Below are 21,523 nucleotides of genomic sequence, written 5' to 3' on the forward strand. Positions count from 1 at the left end.
AAAAGCCAACAAGCCTATGGCCTGTAGGTGTGCATTTAGTAAGATCTCAAGACAAGTCCTGGTATTACTAACAAAATTTAGATACAAATAAGATTTAACAGCTTTGTCAAAACAAACTTGGCATTAATTTTGTTTAAATAAATGTAATGTATTCTTTACATCAGTCTATACCATTCACAAATATTTTAAAAGTTTTTATTTTATTTGTCAGAGAGAGAGAGAGAACACGCAAGCACACAAGCAGGGAGAGTGGCAGGCAGAGGGAGAAGAAAGCTCCCCGCTGAGCAAGGAGCCTGATGCAGGACTAGAGCTCAGGACCCTGGGGTCATGACCTAAGCCAAAGTCAGACACATAACCACCCAAGCATCCCTCCCCTAAATATTTTAAAGTGCTGTGTAAGGTAAAGAAACTTTCTAAAGACATTTTACTTTTAGGTGTCCGTCCCCACCCCCACTGTGGCGGGGGGGAACCCAGAAAGCACATAAGAATAATTTATTCTGTTACTATCTAACCTTTCACCCTTCTTGAGAACAAGCTGTCCTCTGTACTCACCACTTTCTCTTTGGATCTCAGGACCCCCAGCTTCCCAAACCGAACATGAAAAGGCGAGCACTGATAGGTGCCATCCTGCTGCCGCACCACAATGACATCAATGCACCCGGACAAGGTGGCTTGGTTAATGCCCTTGTAGAGTTCCTTCACAGTGACAATCACCTGCCCAGCCAGCTGTCCCACATAATTCATGGTTTGAAACTACAAAGACAAAAAAAAAAAAAAAAAAATCAGATGAGATAGTAACAATGAATTTGTGGCTCTAATGACAGAGAAAAAAACAGCAGTAATTTTAGAGGGCATTGCACATTTGTATACCATTTACATACTACCATTAACCTTGCTGATTTTGAACCAATTAGACTCATGTTACCACTGTTTTTACACATTTCCATGCAAGGACAAAATCGGGTGGTCCTTTTCTATCTCGAGAGGCTGTCCCAGCCAGGGCCTCACACATGCAGAAGTTCCCTTTTCTTTTCCATCATCACAGATCCTACCAGCTACCCCCCCCCCAAAAGTTTAGAATCTGCACAGAACCACCAAAGAACCCAGACTACCACTACTACCCTCTTGCCCAAGATCACTGGGAACGTGGGGCAACTGCATCCACCCTGACCACATCAGCCAAACAGAAAAAATGACCAATGGTCACCTCTAGGAGAAACCAGAAAACACGATGTTTCTGCTGAAGACAAGTGAAAGAGAGATGAGTTTTCTACAAAACTATTAACAGAATATGGTTCAGAGACATGCTAGATTAAATAAACTCTGGGTGAGCTAGACTGGGTCTAACTTATTTATAACATTGCTTTTATTGAAAATCCCCCCTCAATGCTTGAATACAACTCACTGGAACACATAATCATGTTCTACAAAGCACAGAAAAAGGTTTTAAATCTTGTTGCTCAACAATAATTAGTCAAAGCAGGATCGCTAGGCTATAAAAGGGTCCTCCAGAAAGGGTCAAGGAAAGATAGGGGTGTGCTCCTGACTAGGGCTGAGGGATGAGAGGAAATGCTTCCCCTGTGCCCCACATCTGTTGTGGCTTCACAGCTAGGACCACAGGCTGGGGAGCCCACCATACAGTATGTGTTGAGGACCAGTGGGGAAGTCTCCTTGAATCTCCCTCAACTTTTACTGATTAGAAAAAAATAGCTCTCCTTCAGTCCTAAGGTTGTCAAGTTTCATCTCCAGCCATCAAATATCACATTTCATTCACTAGACACCGACACCCCTAGTATTATGTCAAAGCACAGTTCAGCAAAAATCATTCTCCTGGGGGACCGGTGGACACAGACCAAACGAGATCCTCCACAGCTCTGGCTGATCCAGAGGCCAACTTTTACTGAACCAGAGAAGAGACAGATCATTCTCTAGGTCGTTCATCATAAGCACAGCTGTCTCTTTAAACTCAGCTTTTCAGGAGCCTTAAGCTCCAAGTTATATGCTCAGAAAAGTTACTAGAGATCACACTCCATGTTGTCGGAGAAGTCCAAAGCTGAACTGGGAGAAAGAACATTACTCCATCAAGAAAACTTAGGGACCTGCCCGGACATCTGCCTCCAGAGCAGCTCACCCTACCCCTCACAGGTGAGTGAGTGCCTGCTGGCAGTGCCCAGATTCCACTCAAAACATTTTTTTCTCCTCTTCTACACAGATGAATGTGTCATCAAGACCCACCAGTTTTACACCATTAAGCACAGCCACAATAATTTTACCCCAGAAAATTTTCTGAGTGTTTTGTTACCAAGTCCCCCAAATTTATCTACAGAAGAGATGACTTCGAGGATGTAAACTAGCTGCTAAACTGACTACTAAATGAGGCAGTATCCTTTACAAAACAGTTACAAGTTGGTGTGATTACAGTTTTAGAAGAATTCATTTGGTAAGGCCAAATTAGGCAAGTGTTCAATAATGATTTCTTCAATGAATACAGAATGATCAAATGAACCATAAATACATAAGACAAAAAAAGAGAAATGTGTCGGGAGGAAATACTATTTCATCAGAATATTCATATCACACCTCATTTTTAAAAATTAGTATTTTTTAATTTGGCAGTAACTGTGGACTCACAGGCATGTAGTTTTAAGAAATACTACAAATCCCCTGTATCCTTTAAACCAGTTTCCCCAACAGCAACATCTTGCAAAATTCTAGTGCACCACCACATGATTCAAGTAAAATGGAGACCATTTCCATTATGTAAAGATCTATTCCATTGGCCTTTATAAGCCACACCCAGCCACTTCAGTCACTCTCTTCTTAATCTGACAACCATTGATTTGCTCTTCATTTCTGTTATTTTTAAGAAAGTTACATAAATGGAATCATATGGTATATAACCTTCTGTGATTGCCTTTTCCCACTTCTACTGCTATGGAGACTCATCCAGGTTGCTGCATGTATCGTGTTCATATTCCGTAAGTAATATATGTTCACATGCTTTTTGCTTGTCACAGCACGTACGCGAACCACCACCCAAGTAGTCAATCTTTGTATGACTGCTTGACTGACTGGTGGCAATTTAAAAATGAGTTTTGTTACAAATTTTTAAAAGTTTCCTAATTATATAATTATATACATCTTTTCTTAAAAGAAACTGAAAAATGTTAACTTCAAGCATCTCCATTCAGCCATAAAACAAGTCTTACAAACTAAATGTGTAACGAGCTTACATCAACTAGAGCATAGGATCCATAATTAAGTGTAACTACATCTATTCAAAACGATTTTAATTACCATGGTTAAAGGATGTGCTGTTATACAAGAAAGTCTATTGTGTAACTGCCAGTTGCTAAATGTAGAAAAATATATGCTATCAAATGACTGCTTTTTGTCTTAGCAGATTTAAACAATTCTGTTTGTATTATGAAGGCTGAGAAAACAAAAGGGAGTCCTGCTGCCATAACATTCGCTACACCCTGGGAATGAGGGGCACACTTCTGCTGGAGGGGCACTCCAACTAAGCTGGGGAAGGGGGCTCCCTCATGGTTATGTCTGGGGGGGGGAGCACCTGGCTGTTGTACACACGACGTTAAACAGCTGCTTTCCTTAAGCATTATCTAACACCATAAAACTTCATTCCTACATGTCCAGCCTAGCACTAGCCCTAATAATGCTAAGTGAGAACAAACTCAGGTCTCTGACACCTGTCCTGTTCAATGCCTGGGAAAGTGGGACTCTGAACAGGGGCAGACAGACAGGCGATTAAGTACCCAGTCACATGTCAGGGATACACCTCACTGAAGACACTACCTTTTGAAATAGAACAAAAATTTAAAAACATAGCAAAATAATATATATTGTAAATTATTCACTAGAGCGACTGATTGAAAAAACAGAAGAGAGAAAATAAATTCAAGGACAGGGACAGAGAATAAAAGAGAGGGGATGCAGAGACAGATTCAGAGAAAAAGCAAAGACAGAATAAGAATACATACATATCAGAAAGCAGACGGACATAAACATGCCCATACAGAAAGAGGAATGTGGAACTGAAGGATGTTCACAGAGCAGCATCCTTATCTTCAGGCTCACAAGCACAAAGAAAAATATAAACATGCATTAATTGATTCTTAGAACTGAAAGTATTTACCTAGTCCAGTCTTTCAACAAATACCAAAAGCACTTCTAGCACATCCCTGAAATATGGTAAAGTTAATCATCACAGTAGCAGCAACTAATTTTTTGAGAGCTTACTACATACCAAATTCTTAACAATTTTTTTTAAAGGCAGGGGAGGAGCAGGTGGAGGGGGAGAGAGAATTCCAAGCACGCTCCACACCCAGCAAAGAGCCAGAGCTTGATCCCGAGATCACGACCTGAGCTGAAATCAAGAGTCAGATGCTTGACTCTGTACCCCACTATGTACCAAAATGCATTATCTCAGAACCACCTTATGAATGAGTAAATATTATTTCTATTTTTAAAGATAATAAAATTAAGGCTTAAAAAGATTAAGTATTGTTATGGACTGTTTGTGTCTGCTCCTCAAATTCTTATGTTGAAACCCTAACCCCCAATGTGAGGGTATTTGGAGGTGGGGCCTTTGGGAGGTAATTAGGTTTAGATGAGGTCAAGAGGTGGGACCTCCAAGATAGGATTAATGTTCTCATTAGGAGAGCTCGTGTTCTCTTCCCCTACTAGGCGAGGAAACAGAGAGAAGATGGTTATGTGCAAGCCAGAAAGAGGGCCCTCACTAGGAACTAAATTGGCCAGCACCCTATCTTGGACTTTCCAGTCCCCAAATGACAAATAAATGTTGTTTAAACTGTGGTAGTCTGTTACAGCAGCCTGAGCTAAGACAAGCATCTTCTTAAACGTTATAACTACCATACTGTTTTTCAACGTTGTGGTACTTCATTGACAAAGACTCACTCCTTTCACCAAGAAGTTCATAACTGTATCAGACAGCCCTAGTTACTATGTCCAATAGAACTCACGATGGATATGTGCCACCCTCTTCTAAATGATACCACTTACACTGAAGAGTTTGTTGTACAACCGTAACTAGGTCTCATCTATTCTGGGCTAAGCATTCTTCTTCCTTAAAATATCTAAGATGACTGGGTTTACTTTACTTTTATGACAAACTAGAGAACTTTAAATGTGGGATCCAAAACTAGACATAGTGGTGCAGACGGACCTGATAGTGTATACAATGTACAGTGTGTGTTTCGGTGCAGGCACTGGCTCCCGTGAGCTGGGGGAAATATTGGGAGCTCCCAAGACAGGGAGGAACTTACTCATCACTACAACTAAAAATGGAAAGAATCAGAAGTTAACTAAAATACTTATTAGAAACTAAATATCCCTTTATGCATAAAATTCAATAGTGTCCACTATCAGATTTTTCTTATCAAACATTTTAAAGTAAACATACACTAGTATCTGGAATAAAAGTAGCTTTCAAGATTCAATTGTTTACCAAAAATTTAAAGATTTGCTTAGCAGCTTTTCCTGAGCATCAGAGAAACTAAATAAACCATCATGATATGTAGTAGAGATTTATAAATAGAATCCATCAGTAAATAGGTTCAAGTACAGATCCTCTTCCTATAAAAACTGCCCCAAATTATTTTAAGGTGGTATGTTCAATCGAAAATAATTTTTGCTAAGGAAAAGAGATATAGGAGCTATTAAAATAGCACAATTTCTAAATTGTAATCAATACAAAAATGGATACATTCCAAACTACTTACATCATCATAATCTGTTTCCCAAGTTTTAAGTTTACCTTCATACAGTTATTCAATACTATTATCAACTAGTGAGCAGTACTACAACTACAGTTGTTATAATGTTCATCACATGTTAAATTTAAATGCTATGTAAACCTATACATTAGCTCCTGTAATTTCCACCAGTATCTGGAGTCTGGTATCAAAATTCCCATTTATATGAGAAAACTGAGATTCAGCAGTGTCCAATGTCATCACGCTAAGTGGTAAAACCAATATTCAAACTCAAGTCTAATTCTAAACTCAAGTCTAATTCTAGACTCAAGTCTAAATCTAGAGCCTATGTCCTTAACTGCATCTCTAAGTGACAGAAATTCTCTAAGCATGGATCCTAAAAGCCTTGGTAAGTTCCCCCCACCCCCGATCTCTTGTTCCAAGTGGGCTGCTTCTAGCAACTGGAATGTTATTTTCACTTAATGCTACTTGGCCCTCCAAGTCTCATCTACACGCTATCACCAGAGGTAGCATTGACTACTAACTCTCTCCTGCTAGGCCTGCATTTCAAGATTAGGAAGTACACTTCCTGGGAGATCAGGTGTGGCTGGGGCTTGTGGACAGAGATGAACAGCTTTTATCCAAGAACCTGCCCTGAACATTCTAACCTTCTGCTCACAGATGTGAGGAGTGTGTTATGAGGGAAGAGAAACTTCTAGACACTTCAGGAAACAAACACCAGAACAGTGCTGCCTTGTACACATTCCAGCTTACACCTATACTCCTAGACCAAACTCCTCCAGACTTATATTCTGCCTCTGAGTAGCACTTAAGATTTTCCAAGAACTTTCTCAAACATACTTCATTTGATCTTCAAAAAGAGAATTTAGGTTATGTAAGGCAGACATTTTTCATTTCATTTTACATTAAGGCTGAAACAAAAGGTATTTACTTTCCATTATTACTCACTAGAACCCAGCTGTACTGTGACTCAGGATCCCAACCTTCTTGCTACTTCCTACCAGTAGCTTAAATCATGAGGCTCTCAAGGTGAGCTGGTAACCCTGAGGACGAGAGATCTCAGGGCTGAATTCAAGTTGTACTTAAGTCCTCCAGGAATTCCAGAGTCTCTTAAAGGTAGTCAACATGAACCTGGAGAGCACCATCAACTGAGAACTGAACTCTGACAGCAGGAGATGAAAGGCAGAAACAGCAGACACAGCAGCACCTGCTGCAAGCTTCTCCCTGGTCTGGGAGGTTAGGTATTTGCAAATGAAAAGTTCCCCAGAGGACTTGCCCACATCCTGTTAAGACATTTTCTAAAACATTTAGTCTGTGGCCAGCAGACACTATGGAGATCACAAAGAACTAAATGTGGTTACTACTTTGCTAGACATTTGTAACGGAAAACTACACAAAACTATACAAAAACTGTCCTCACTGTGCGAGGACAGACAACTGACACTAACCCTGACAAAGAACCCAGCTTTCCTGGAGAAGACATTCTTGGCCATTTAAATTCAAATAAATGCCTTACTCTATACCACTCAGCTTTTTATCCCCCATCATAACAAAATGCTAATTTGTTTAATTTTTCTTATTTTATAAATAGCCACCTTTTAATTCTTGTTTTATAAAATAAGAAACAGGAAATAGCCGCAAGCATAAGAACAGCCCTTGCCCTCGGTGAAGGGCGGGCCTTACCCCAGGGCTCCAAAGTAGATGGTGCACTAAGGTCCATCTGATTTCCTTGAAACTAAAGTCCATGAGGAAATGCTGACAGCTGCAGCTCTAAAATGCACTGCCCGAAGTCTCTTCAAGATCACAGCAGGTCCCCTTCTGTCCTGCGATTGTTGAAACAGGGGTCTCCTTCATTTCTAGGACCATTCAATCCCATGTACAGAATCTGTAAACTAAAACCCAGTGTCTCCCAGAAAAATTCCGGAGTACTGTACAAACAATTCAAGTAAGAGACAGCACAGCTCTTAAGGCAGAAGTGCAGAGAAGACTGAGAATCAGTAGGGCCTGTGACAGAGGGAAAGGAAGCAGCTGGTTGGGATCATGCCACAATTTCTAGACAAAGCTAGAAATACATCTGGCACATAGTGGGATTCAGTAAATATTGCTGAATGAATGAATAAACCAACTTAAATATGGAAATAAAAAGGGCAGAATTTGTGGGGAACTTCCTACTCAAGCTAAACTTCAAAAATTTTACTTACTGCATTACTTCAAAATTTTTTGTTTATGAATATCATCCTTAACAGTTTTTTAAAATACGAATTTTCTTGAATTTTTTTGAAGTTTAATAACTGATTATGAAGATGACCCAGGTTAGGGAAGCATAGCTCCACATAAAAGCAAGAGATCCCATGATAAAATTCCATGCCTGTTTTTGCTACCTCCAAAATCGGTCTATCATAAAATGAACTACAAGAAGCCTTAAGCCCTGGGGCACCTGGGTGGCGCAGCGGTTAAGCGTCTGCCTTCGGCTCAGGGCGTGATCCTGGCGTTATGGGATCGAGTCCCACATCAGGCTCTTCCACTAGGAGCCTGCTTCTTCCTCTCCCACTCCCCCTGCTTGTGTTCCCTCTCTCGATGGCTGTCTCTATCTCTGTCGAATAAATAAATAAAAATCTTTAAAAAAAAAAAAAAAAAAAAAAAAAGAAGCCTTAAGCCCTTGGGTGCTGTCTTGGACCTTTCTTCAGAGAAGATGTACAGGGGAATTCTAACAATCTTTCTGGGCTGATGTCTAACCTCAGAAGATTCCTTCCAGAGACACAGATTTACCCAGGATGAGGTGTTCTTTGGAGCATCTGGGTTTCTAGTTAGTTCCCTGTAGATTATGAGCTGTCTTTCTGAACAAGAACAACCCGATCGCCTCCACTTCAGAAGGCACAGTCAGGGACCATTTTAGGTCTAACCAACTTTTTTTCCTGCTAAGTGAAGAAAACTGACAAGGACCACACTGTAGGTTACTATTTCCCAACAGCAGTCCTCAGACCACCTGTAACAGAATCAAGGTTTGGTGCTGAAGAATGGAGATTCCTGGACCCCAACACAGACATAAAAAACTGGAAGTGGGGTCTGAGAGGATCAGTTCTCCATGATTCTGATAGGCATCCAGGTTTGGGAACTAACTCAGTCTCTACTGCATGAACTTTGTCCCCCCAGTCCTGATTCAGCTGGAGAAAACCGAGTTGTTATGGGCTAAAGTATGTATCCTGTCCTTACCTTGATGTGTAACCCAAACTAAACAGACCTTGAATTTTGCACATCCTAACAAACAGCTGACCTGATCATTTTATAAAACTTGAATTCTAGGACTGGCAGTGGTTCTTGCAAAAATTTTAAGATTTTATTTTTTAGTAATCTCAACACCCAACATGGGGTTTGAACTTAAGACCCCAAGATCAAGGGGGCGCGTGGGTGGCTCAGTCGTTAAGCATCTGCCTTGGGCTCAGGGCGTGATCCCGGCATTCTGGGATCGAGCCCCACATCAGGCTTCTCCGCTGGGAGTCTGCTTCTCCCTCTCCCACTCCCCCTGCTTGTGTTCCCTCTCTTGCTGGCTGTCTCTCTCTAATAAATAAATAAAATCTTGAAGGAAAAAAAAAGGCCCCAAGATCAAGAGTCGCGTGCTCTGCCAACTGAGACAGCCAGGCGCCCCTCGTTTACAAAAATTCTGATCTGGGAAGACTGCTCTCCTAGCAATAGCTCTCCGATTCAACATCAACCTTCAGGATGAATAGGTGAGAAGAAATTTTCTGACCCAATATTCGTGTTTTGAAATTTGAACAGATCCATGATACACTGGGGCTAGATCAGAGGGTAATAATAAGGCTCCCTGGATCACAATGATTTCATCTTTCAGAGACCCCTCCAAACAAAGGAGTAAATCCCTGGTAACCGTATCTGTGCTTTGGGACTTGAGCCTTGGCACCAGCTGACTGGCGGGGTAGGGAGATCTCTGACCCAGACAGGTATTCCTTAAGTGTGTATGAAAAGCCAAAGCGACAAGAATCTGGCTAAGCTGCTTGAGCAATAACCCAGAAGGCCCACCAGCTCAAGACACTAAGAAGCCACACAGCCCCACTCCTTGCCCTCTCATCACTTCTCTGGTTCATGAGTGATCGTAAGTTTCTTTGTTTGCCTGGTTCAGTGTCCATTTCTGATGTTTACCAACAAAGGACTTAAAAACAGATAGGCGATACTGATTCTGACCCAATAAAGCCACCTGAACTCTCTATAACCCCCGCCCCCGGCCCCACCACCAAAAAAGCACCCTCAGAAAACTAGTGAAAGCCTTCCTCCCCTGAACTCAGAACTTTTTTTTTAAAGTATAGTCAGCACACAATGTTACATTAATTTCAGGTGTACAACATTGTGATTTGACAATTTTTTTTTTCAGTTTGGGTTTTTTTTTTAAATGAGAAAACATGAGGCTGGCCTTAAGTTTGGCTGGAGAGTTGATAAATTCAGATTTCTAATCCGTCGCGACGTATTCCCTCCAAGGAAGTTTGCAACCACAGATTTCTGCTTACTGGGCTCACTTCTCTATGATTTCACCATGCTCACTACCCACAAAGCAAATGAACAATTATCTTGGGCTGAGTAAGGTTGAAAAAAGGGAGGACACTTTGCCGCCACAGCAATATACATTTTTCCCCCAAGTGATGGCCTCAAGTTTTACTCAAATATTTGCTTTGGCTTTTCAGCAGGTACAACTGAAGGAAGGACCGTGTCCCCTATTTCATCTTCAAAAACCATCAATTCCCACTTCCCACCCCAGTTACTGGCCTAATAATTTTCTGGACAATCCTCCAAAATCCAATCTAAGTTTTCTTCTCAATCTATCCAACTACTACTGTTGGCTGTTACTCTTTTATTAGAGGAACAAAGAGGTTTTAGTCTTCCTGGATGAAGAGGAGATGGGAATAAAGTACGCCCACAACAGACTGTGAACACAGCACAATCCAAAATATCAAAGAGAGATGGGGCGAGGGGAGGCATGGACTCAACGGTTAAGCAAGCAGCAAGCGACAAGGGGTCTGTGGCTGTGTGCATCCAAGGTACCCCGCCCTGCCCTTTCCCCACCACAGCACAGAGGCACGCACCACACTGCAGTCATTTGTTTACCCACCTCCAAACTCTAAGTTCAGACAAAGAAAAAGTGTTGTATGATTCATGGTCTCCCTAAAGCCTGGCACAGTGCCTAGCAATGAGAGGTTCTTAACGAGTACTTTCAGACCAATGAATGTATGGATCGATGAATGCAAGATCCAGTGAACAGAATCAGCAAGGAGAGGGAGAAATATACACCGTGTTTTGTACTGTAACCTACATGAGAGAAATTCAAGAAGTAAATGAAGATATAGGTGTATATATTCACAAAGCCACACATTTAGAAAAATGCCAAGAATGGTGGGGGCCAACCCAATGTTCCAAAAACAATGTTCAAATATTCCGAAACTAATGCCTTTCTCCAGATGCTGGTTAAGACTTCACAGAAAAAAAACTTGCATAAATCTAGTGTATGTGAATGACAATTACAAATAACACCCACCTCTAGATATATCTAAAAATATCCCCGTGAGAACAAATGACATACACGCAGATCACTCTGAAGAACAGGAGCAGTCCCAGAGCAACGTGCAGAAGAGCCCACTTTGCTGGGCTGTCAGGGGAAGTCAGTGTGGGGAGTCAGCTGAGGCAGCGGTAAGGCCGGAAGGTGACAAAGATCATACCATGACCAAAGACTATTATAGAAAACACCGTGAAACAGATCTTAGGTTATCATTTCCTATTACAGAGTCTACTTACATGAAAATGCCCAACTTCAGAATTCTGTAAGGCACAGCATTCAAGGTAAACAGCTGGTATCAACAGTTCCATTTTCCTAATGCTCAGCAATGTAACAACAGAATTGGTACAGATCAAGGAAAACTCAATGCTCAATTTTACACATATCTTTAGATTTCACTATGCATAATGAAGTATGTATTCCTTGCCTAGATCCTAAAGCGGCTAGCAGCACACTAGGAGAGGTGGGCCCTAGCTACTTGCTTCATGGTTTTTGGTCACTCCTGTGACCAAAATCGTTTCAGACTATTGCAGCTCTATAAAATTTAATAGTTCTTGTGTTTCTCTTCGTCACTTCTCCCTTCGTTTTCCAAATTACAAAATACTGCCTTGAAATGAAGGCAATTTCTGATAATTTAATTCACGTTTTTTCCTGTCATGCCTAGACTATGCCCAATCTACCCGTACATGAGGCAACAGATTATGCTACAGAACATTTAACCTGACTGCAGACCAGAGAGAAACATACAAGTGAAATCATTAAGAAATGTAATGAGTTTAAGATTCTATTTATAGTTAATAATGAAAGACATTAAACTATTACTTAGTCAACATTAGTTTAAATGGTTATACCTATCAGCATATAAAAACTTCCGGCTAGGGGCACCGGGGTGGCTCAGTTGTTAAGCGTCTGCCTTCCGCCTGGGGCCTGATCCCAGGGTCCTGGGATAGAGTCCCACATGGGGCTCCCTGCTCTGCTGGGAGCCTGCTTCTTCCTCTCCCACTCTTCCTCTCCTACTCCCCCTTCTTGTGTTCCCCCTCTCACTCGCTTGCTCACTCGCTCTCCGTCAAATAAATAAATAAAATCTTTAAAAAAAAAAAAAACACTTCTGGCTAAACGTTCATGCCAAGTCTACTAGGAAATGCAATTTTAAAATTTCAAATAGCTACACCTTGAACTATTCAAAATCAATTTTTTAAGAGAATGAAGGTGTACTTTACACAGACTAAAATTAACCCGTTTCTAGTGTACAGTTTTAACCATGCAATCATGTAATAACCACCATACCCAAAATATAGAACTAGATTCTTTCCCAAAATGACCCCCTGCCCCTTTGTAGTCGATGCTTCTCCCCCATTCCCTGCCAACCACTGATCTGTTTTCTGTCTCTATAATCCCTGCCTTTTCTAGAAAGTCACATAAATGAAACTATACAGTACGTAGCCTTTTGACTATGGCTTTTCTCACCTAGCATAATGCATTTGAGATCAATCAATACTGTGGCAGATATCAGCATTTTGTCTCCTGGTGTTAAGTACATAGCATCCCACTACCAGATGTTCCAAAGTTTGTTTATCCATCTACCAGCTGAAAGACATCTGGCTTGCTTCCAGTTTTTGGCGATTACAAATAGAGCCATCAAAAATGTTTGCATACAGGCTTTTGTGTGAACATAATTTCATTTGGGTAAATAACTCAGGAGTGGGACTGCTTTAGATGTATTTTTGCAAGGCTGATTTTGCAGCTCTTGTTTTTAAAATATCTATGGTGTACTGGGAGGAGTTTGCTATTAAAATAAATCCTTTAAATTATTTTACAAAGTGGTAATAATTTGTTTTACAAGTTTGTATTTTCATATGTGCGAGTTACTTAAAATAGATTCACCTACACTACTGAAAATTCAAACTTTCTGGTTACTCACACTGTAACTTTTGAAACTATGCGTATCCTTGAAAAAATCACATATAACCTAACCTACAATTCAGATGTTTTACTACATATTTTTCCTAGTGTTAGCCGTGGGAAAGTGATGGGGAAAAAAAGAGAAGAGAGCAATAACATTTATCCCTTCCAAATGCCATTTTATAAACCTCATCTCATTTAATCCTCACAATGAGGTAAGGTAGATGCCATATGCGTTATCCTAGCAAAAAAACTGAGGCCAACTTATATGGGGACAAAGCAATTTACTTAGAGCCAAACAGTTACATAGACAAAAGCTGTCTCAAATGCCCAGGCTTTTTACGGTATCTTGGAACCATAAGTTCCTAAACACACTAATACCAAGTTTAGTAATTTTCAGGGTCGTGTGTAAGTAGGAATTTCATAAATGCTTCTAGAAGGCCATGAGAATTCTTCGACATGCTATCATACAGGAAAAACGTTAAGCTTTCTGTTATGAATAGCCCTAAAGGGATGACTAACATTATAGTCATAAATACACGTTTTAAGGAACATGTTCTCATCCTAAACTTTCTAGGATGAGACAACTGTGGCTAACCTATTTTATCACTGATAACCATAAGCAACTCTAACATAAAACAGGAAATCTGATTGTTAGGCTCACTTTCACATAGGAAAGGCACACAATCTTATTAGCAAGCTTCTAAGGAAACCATTACGTTGTATTTTCAATGATGACTATCACTTTAGTCCACACATTGGTAGGATACAATTTCCTGTGAAACATTCTGACTTTATTTGAAGTTCTATTTACTCACTGACCTAGATGTCAGGAATTGACATCATGACTCTTCTACAGTTGAAATAACAGCCGTGAGACTGGGAACAAATAAACATGTTCCTGTAGTTTGTAGGTCTAGGGAAAGACATGTTAAACTAAATTCATCTTCTTCTCATGTACCCCCAAAAACCTTAGTTAATATCACAGATGAATTAGTTGACATTTTAAACTTGTCCCAATTGTGTTAAGTCCTTGGGTTGAAAGTCCCTCAAGCCCCTTATGGTACCCTGCTAAGTTCAGGTAGGAACATGCCATATGAATTACTCCAGTAGAACGTGAAGGTCACTGCACCTACTCTAACCAACCTTACCACTACTAACTTAACAAGCACGCGCGGGCCTAAAGTTCAGTCTAAACATCCTCGACAAGCCCAGGCTGAAGGATTATTATCACGTCAGACGGACCAAGTACCTGCTTTAGAAAGAATGCTGTGCTTTAGAAAAGAATGCATACTGCCTTATCAAAAAGAAGGTAATTCAAGGATTAAAATAAATCTGGCTCTGGTGAAATGGTGAACTTTCTATCATTTGAGTGGGTTGTGTGTATACTAATATACACATGGCCTCCCTGTGTGTTCAAACCACTAAACATTCCCTCAAGTGCGCTCAATTTCTCTGGTAAGTTTTGTAAAAATGCTGGCCGTGAGACTGGACTGGTTTCCACTCCACTACAAAAAACTGGGGACTTTCTCTCCTAGCTGGCTGAGTTCCCTTAGAAGGGGGAGGAGTGACAAAAATTCTTTTCAGTGTAAGAAGAAATGATGACTAACCCAGGAGTGGAAAGCAATGATGATTCAACAACAAAGGGAGTATTCGTCAACGAAGACTACTTAACAAAGACACAAGAGCTTGGGTCCACAATACCTAACAGATATGTACCCCACAGCTAACATTCCCCATGTCTGACTAATCATAATACCTGGGAAGCTTCTAAAAATACAATTTCCTAGAGGGAAGTCTAAAACAAACTCTGCGGTATTAGACTAGAATCAGAAGTCTCATGGACAGATGCACAAATACTGATGTGCTTATGCCTAGGGTAGAATGCATTTAACATTCTAGCTTTCTCTGTTAAGAGGAATACTAGAATCAAGGACACTGTAGAAGCAACAAGCGTACCTAGACCCCAGATCTTGGTTTCTAAATACCATTCTCTAATAAAAAGAACCAAGGCTCCTTGGAGAAGTAGTTAATCCCAAGGCTGGAGTCAGGGAAATACAAGTTGATGCTGGAGTATCTAATAGTGCCAAAAAGTATGAAATTGTTCAAAATCAAGAGAATAGGGATATGTTAAAGGAACACAGGAGCTAACGTGAAAAAGCTCCCAATGACTAGAGCTAACACAATTTGAGCAACTAAATAGTGACAGTATTTGATTATTACCTACAGGATAAAACACTCGTGAGTCCACACTGACGTAAGTTAATAAATAAGGAGGGAGAAGGGCCAGCTTTCTCTTAAAGATGAATTCCAATTACTACAGAATGAGGGAAATAGAAAACTACTATTAGAACACCACAGTAATAATTGTGACATGCAATGGATGTTAAAAATAGAGGACAAAAGTTTGAGGAGAAACAGAATATTTGTATACTCTCAAGGTCTCCCCCCCAAGACATATATTACAAAAGGAAAAACATTAACTTTACAGTAGAGAAACCTGCCAGATACCACCTTAATCAAGTGAATCAGGGAAACTTCACCAGTAATAAAACACATCGCCATCATAGAACTCCTGATATGACATCATGTCTGTGGTATTCCTCCCAAAAATACATGACCTCCATCTAATTAAGAGACAATCTCAAACTGAGGACTTTAGTGGGGAATAAAATATGAATAAAGTCTGTAGTTTAGTTTTTTTTTTTTTTTTTAAGATTTATTTATTTGAGAGAAAGAGAGCACGAGCAAGTGCAAGCAGTGGACATAAGGGGCAGAAGGAGAGAGAAAGCCCCAAGCTGACTCCCCACTGAGCACAGAGACTGATGCAGGCTCAATCCCAGGACCCTGAGACCATAACCTGAGCTGAAATTAATTAAGAGTCGGACACTTAACCAGCTGAGTCACCCAGGCACCCCCTGTAGTTTAGTTTTAAAAATAAAACAATTCCTAGGCTCCATTACCCCTTTAATTGTCTGAGAAATGTCTGGGGGTTGGGGGGGTATTTGAAGTTCAGTAAGGGTTCCAGGGGTTGGTCAGACTTGGGAATCACTGTCCTTGGCTGCCACCTGAATCACTGCGGAGCTCTGAGGAATCCTGACGACCAGGCCACCGCCCCTAGATTATAAGTACAAGTACTTTTTAAAGCCCCAAGAGACCCCCAAATGGCAGGTTATCAAGGTGTGTCTGAGGACTACCGCAAGGGAATCAACTCCCAGTTCCCTCTTGAAAACCTCACTGCATGAGAAGTGAACAGAATTGAAGGATGTACTTCCTATTCCTCTCCTGCCTCACTTTCCCTAAAAGAATTACTTTTCCAATAAATTCTGAATTATCAGTATATAATGGTTATGACTTCATGCTTTGTTAGAATATAAAAGATGACAGATGGCTTTTATAATCTTAACTACTGCCCCTTGACCTCTAACTTAGGACAGCCTCTCTATCTGCAGTTCAAGTGGAGTTAGATAAGTCTCAGAGAACACAGTAACATTCTAGAGATTATGCAGCTCTCCCTTCAGGTTTTCCTGGGATTCACTTTAAGCAAATTTCTGATGAAGGTCTTTTCTACATAGATACAGCTAGGATTAAGATAGTACACCAAGGGCACACAAAGTTCTAAACATGATTTTATCACAGAGTTAAAATGGTACTTTAATAAAATAAGATCAGTATACTGCTATTTCCACCCTTTGAAAACTATCTTCCCGAAGTATCCCAGGTTAAGCAAAGTAAAGAGCTCAGAAAATGATTCTACATTATGCAACAGGTTTCAAAGAAGGGACAAATAAAAAATATTTTTCTAGAACCAGCAGCAAGAGTGAAAAATTACAAACAAAAATTATTTTCCCTACTTTCAATTAGATAAGAATGTATAAACAGAAACAAAAATTGTCTACTCTGGAACTGGTATCTAAAATTTTTTCTTCAGTACAAATGGGTTGATTTTGAGTATTTAGTACTGAAGATGTGAATGTAAAACATTACATAAAAAGATAAGCATTTTCTCCAAGAGAAGTAAGATTTTTATTTGAATCCTTTCAGACAGTTGTGTCCAAATCCTGCACACTGGACGACACCTGATTCATGTGACATCTAAAGACAGTGATGGGATTACATCTTGTTTTTCCTATGCACAAAACTGCCTGACAAGCATCTGGATCAGATGTGCAATATGGGGATTATCCCAACCAACTGGGTGAAACAGCTCAGCTAACTGGGAGCATGTAATCAAAACCCAGTACGTGGGCAAACTAAAAGAGGCAGCATTTATACATACATTTGCTGAAATCTGTCCAGTTGTGCTACTCAGAAACTCAGAGCAGCAAATAATTCAGACATATTAGTAAGTGCAAAAACAAAAACAAACAAACAAAATAACAACTCAGTATCTAGCAGAACCAGTGTGGCATAATCGATATTTGCTGAATGAAAAGAATTTTGTTTTCTCTACAGCTCAGTCATGCACGTTACAGTATTATGGAGCAGTTGTGTGTATATGCATGTCTCTAAGTCATTTCTGAAAACAGATGGGGGCATAAATATAAAAATGGGTAATAAATACTTTTCAAAAAGCCTTGATGTATTTCTGGCCACAGCCTCTATGCTACTCTCCACAAAATTCCTGAGCTCATCTGTGACATCAGGATTAAAGAGGCAAGTGAGTTGTGAAAACAAAGATTCTAGGAGAATTTACTCCCCCCAAACTGGTTACCTACTACCACCACCACATTTCTGAGAGGAAATAAAATTCTATACAACGAAATACTTAGTTTTGTGAATACTCCTGATGCTCGATTAGAGGAAAGTGTTTGGCTTTGGACCCACTCACCTAGTGCTATTCTAGGATTTGGGGCAGCAGGAGTAATGACAAACTGTGCTAAGGATAGGGGGATTGAAGGGAGGCTTCTCCAACCCCTCACTGAAGATTTCCTAACTCAGCATAATGCACTGCCCCAAGCCACACACCCTGCCTACCGGGTGACTTGCTATCTTCTACCACCGTGTTTGTTAGTAAATCTTGCTATAAATAATATAAACATACAAAATTCTCTCTGAAAAAATTAGCTTTCCCAACTCAACCACACTGGTGCCCAGGTCTCCTCTGATAGAGCACAGAGGGACAAGGAGAGAGAAGCACTGCCCTCTTGCTTCCCGGAGTTCCCTGCAGCTAAAGACATGAAGACACAGGTCAAGTTCTCACTTCTGCCCCGTGAGCAGGTCTCATAGCCTCTGTGCATGGGGTTCTCATCTCTAATAAGAACGCCCAGATGCCGTCTAGAGTAACCACAGAAAGACTTCATTCTAGAAGCATTTCCTAGGATTACAAGTTTGGCTAAGCACTCCTGTAGTACATGCTGCCCCAATTTAAAAATCCAAGCAAGGTAGTTTAAAATAAGTGGTGAAAAATAAGGCCAGCAGATTATTTTGGAATTTCGGCGTACTAAAATATGAAACAATGTGGTCTTTTCCTTACCAAAGAAAGGAATTATCACTTGTTTAAAAATTATGGAAACGCTTTTTTCAATTCCTAATTTCTAACAAAGCACAAAAGTCTTCTCATGTTTTTTAAATTATGAGATTCATACATTTATGTTCTAAACCCACAAAATCATCTCCTTTAAGATGGAGACATTCACCCAGGTATAATATGAATAGTAAGGGATGTCAGGGTCAATGAGGGCCTGGACCCTGAAAACTAAGTTTTTCCCTCTCCCACTTGCCACACACACACACATCCAAGTTATAAAGTCTCTTACATCGTCAGTACAGCTTATTAAGCAGGTATCAAATCTAGAGTCCCTAACACTAGCCATTCAGAAAATCAAAGTCTCTCTTGGGGCAGGGAGGTGACTCATGGGACTTCAATGTTCTGACATTAACATAAAAGGGAACTGTTAATAAAACGCAGTCTAATCAAATACCCGTTGACCTCTGTCTAGAAAACACCAGTATCAGGAAGCTAAGAACTTCTTCCTGAGATAGGTGGTTTGTGTGTTACTGTTACTCAATAAAAGAATTTCTCGTATATTTCATAAAGATTCAGCTGTACTCACTAGTCTCCCTTCTGACTTTTACAACAAATGTGCATGAATCCATATATACATACACTCTATACTATTAAAAAGGAAAAGTAAATTCCTTCTCTCTGTATACCTGACTTCCATTTATATTCAAACAATGTTCAGTTCCATTAGTTTCAGAGAACCCTGAACAAGTACACTTTCATCAACAAGTCCAAAAAGCAAAAAGCACACAAATAAATGTGATAACATTTTTAAAGGTGACAAAAATTTATGTAACTGTAAAATCAACCTGATTATGGGCCACAGATTTTAGAAGTTATTTTTTTACACTTGTTTTCATAAAAACATACATCCTTGATTTCCTAAGAAATACCTTTACCTCATAGTATTTACTTCAGATTATTTTTGAAGGAAAAGGTTCCACAGGTAGAGTTAAATTATACTGCCTTTAATTTACCTGATTGTATTTCCTTAATGCTGACTTCTAGAACTTTTATAGGATTTATTTTGTATCCTAAGACGATTAAAAAAACCCCAAAACCTCAATTTGCATTTTCCCCACGTCAAGCTTACAAGATTTCTTTGTTTGCAATCATAGGAGAAAGACTGCAGTCACTCTTTTGTATCATACATCAGAATAAAATGCTAGTTTCAAAATGTTAGTTCAGTTTTCAAAAAATTTTGGCTAGGACAGTAAAAACCATAAAACTTTTGAATATTTTTTATTCGTCAACTACTGCACTTAGAAGCAAAAATGTAAAATCAGATATGTTTAGTTAGAAACCTAGTTTTTAGGGGCACCTGGGTGGCACAGCGGTTAAGCATCTGCCTTCGGCTCAGGGCGTGATCCCGGCATTGTGGGATCGAGCCCCACATCAGGCTCCTCCGCTATGAGCCTGCTTCTTCCTCTCCCACTCCCCCTGCTTGTGTTCCCTCTCTCGCTGGCTGCGAATAAATAAATAAAATCTTTAAAAAAAAAAAAAAAAAAGAAACCTAGTTTTTAAAAAAATCTGTTTAAAGAGCAACCTCATTTTTTTTTCTAGGCAGAAAGTTATTTGTTAAATAGAAAAAAGTAAAAAGATGGAGTAGCATGAAATGAGGGAGAGCAGGTACCAAATATGTCTGCTGAACGTAACATTAGAAGTTAATAAAATCCATTACAGTGCTACATTTTCCAAAGAAAAAGCATTAGCCCCCTCTTCTCTCAGTACTCCCCAGACTAAGCAAGCACGCAAAGGCAACAGGACATTGGTGCATGTAACTCACCAGGATACCAGCAGGGGCCTTTCCATGATAAACACCTTCAGTTTTACTTAATGAGTCTTCATGAACCTTCTCCTCCTCCTCCTCCTCATCTTTACTATCATCTTCTAAGTAAAACATCTTAAAACTGAACTAGATTATCAAGCATGTCTTTTTTTCAGAGACTAAGTTACAGTCCTAAATTATCAAAACAGAAAGCCGCTCTGCTGACAAACTGAGTGCAAACTGTTTGCCGACACAGTAATATGGTTAAAACTGAAAGGAAATGGTTTAAAAAAAAAAAAAAAAAGGCAATACATACACGACCTTTACCAATAAGATTTGCTCAAAACGCCTCAACCCCTTCTCTCTGAAGGAGATAAGAAGGGGCATGGGACAGCTGTGCCATGTGTTTACACTGATAGGTACCAAGTCCTGCCCAATCACATGACGGTCACCGCAGCTTCCATCACACAGGACAGGGATTGAGTTAATGATTCCCCAAATCAATCACATCCTCCTTTGAGAAATAAAAACTATACAGATAGAGAAGTAATCTTATAAAAATTAATCATTTGAGGGAAAATAGTTTATATATATTTTCTAAGTATCAACAAGCTTTCCAAAGACAGCAGGTTATAGATGCTTTATAGAATTCAATGACAATATTTTGTCATATTGGCATGACTCAATATATTTTCACAATTCTGGATGGAAGACAGCCCGCTCAGCCCTGTAAATAATAAAAAAGTTATAATAATAAATTATATGTTAATATTAATTATATTATTACATAATATTAACATATAGCATGCTACTGAACAATTTAACTTTAAGAGTATGACACTGCAGCATCGTAAAATTCAAACATACCTGGTATTTCCTTTCTATCTTTCCATAAGTCAACATGTAGTAACTTCAAGTGAGTTTTCCTAAAACTCGACAACATATTTAACACATGGACAAAATATATTTTTAATTAAAAATATACTATTTTATTCAATACAGTTGTCTAGGCTTGTGCTGTTCATTACAACGTG

The 21,523-nt window shown here is 39.6% G+C and overlaps 1 protein-coding gene across 5 annotated transcripts in view; it reads right to left on the reverse strand.

The window, feature by feature from the left end:
- The window catches only part of LPIN2 (lipin 2), an 83,232-nt gene that overhangs the window by 37,240 nt on the left and 24,469 nt on the right, over nt 1-21,523 (reverse strand). For 2 of the 5 annotated variants that reach the window (XM_026496042.4, XM_048218591.1), the window contains exon 2: nt 553-753. In XM_026496042.4, the coding sequence (XP_026351827.1) occupies nt 553-744 (192 nt within the window). In that variant the 5' untranslated portion in view covers nt 745-753. Of the gene's footprint in view, nt 1-552; nt 754-20,507; nt 20,920-21,523 lie in introns of those variants that run through there. The other 3 variants (XM_026496041.4, XM_044382870.3, XM_044382871.3) reach the window with 3 other exon arrangements.

Source organism: Ursus arctos, unplaced genomic scaffold, assembly GCF_023065955.2.
Source record: "Ursus arctos isolate Adak ecotype North America unplaced genomic scaffold, UrsArc2.0 scaffold_17, whole genome shotgun sequence".
Classification (NCBI taxonomy): Eukaryota; Metazoa; Chordata; class Mammalia; order Carnivora; family Ursidae; genus Ursus; species Ursus arctos.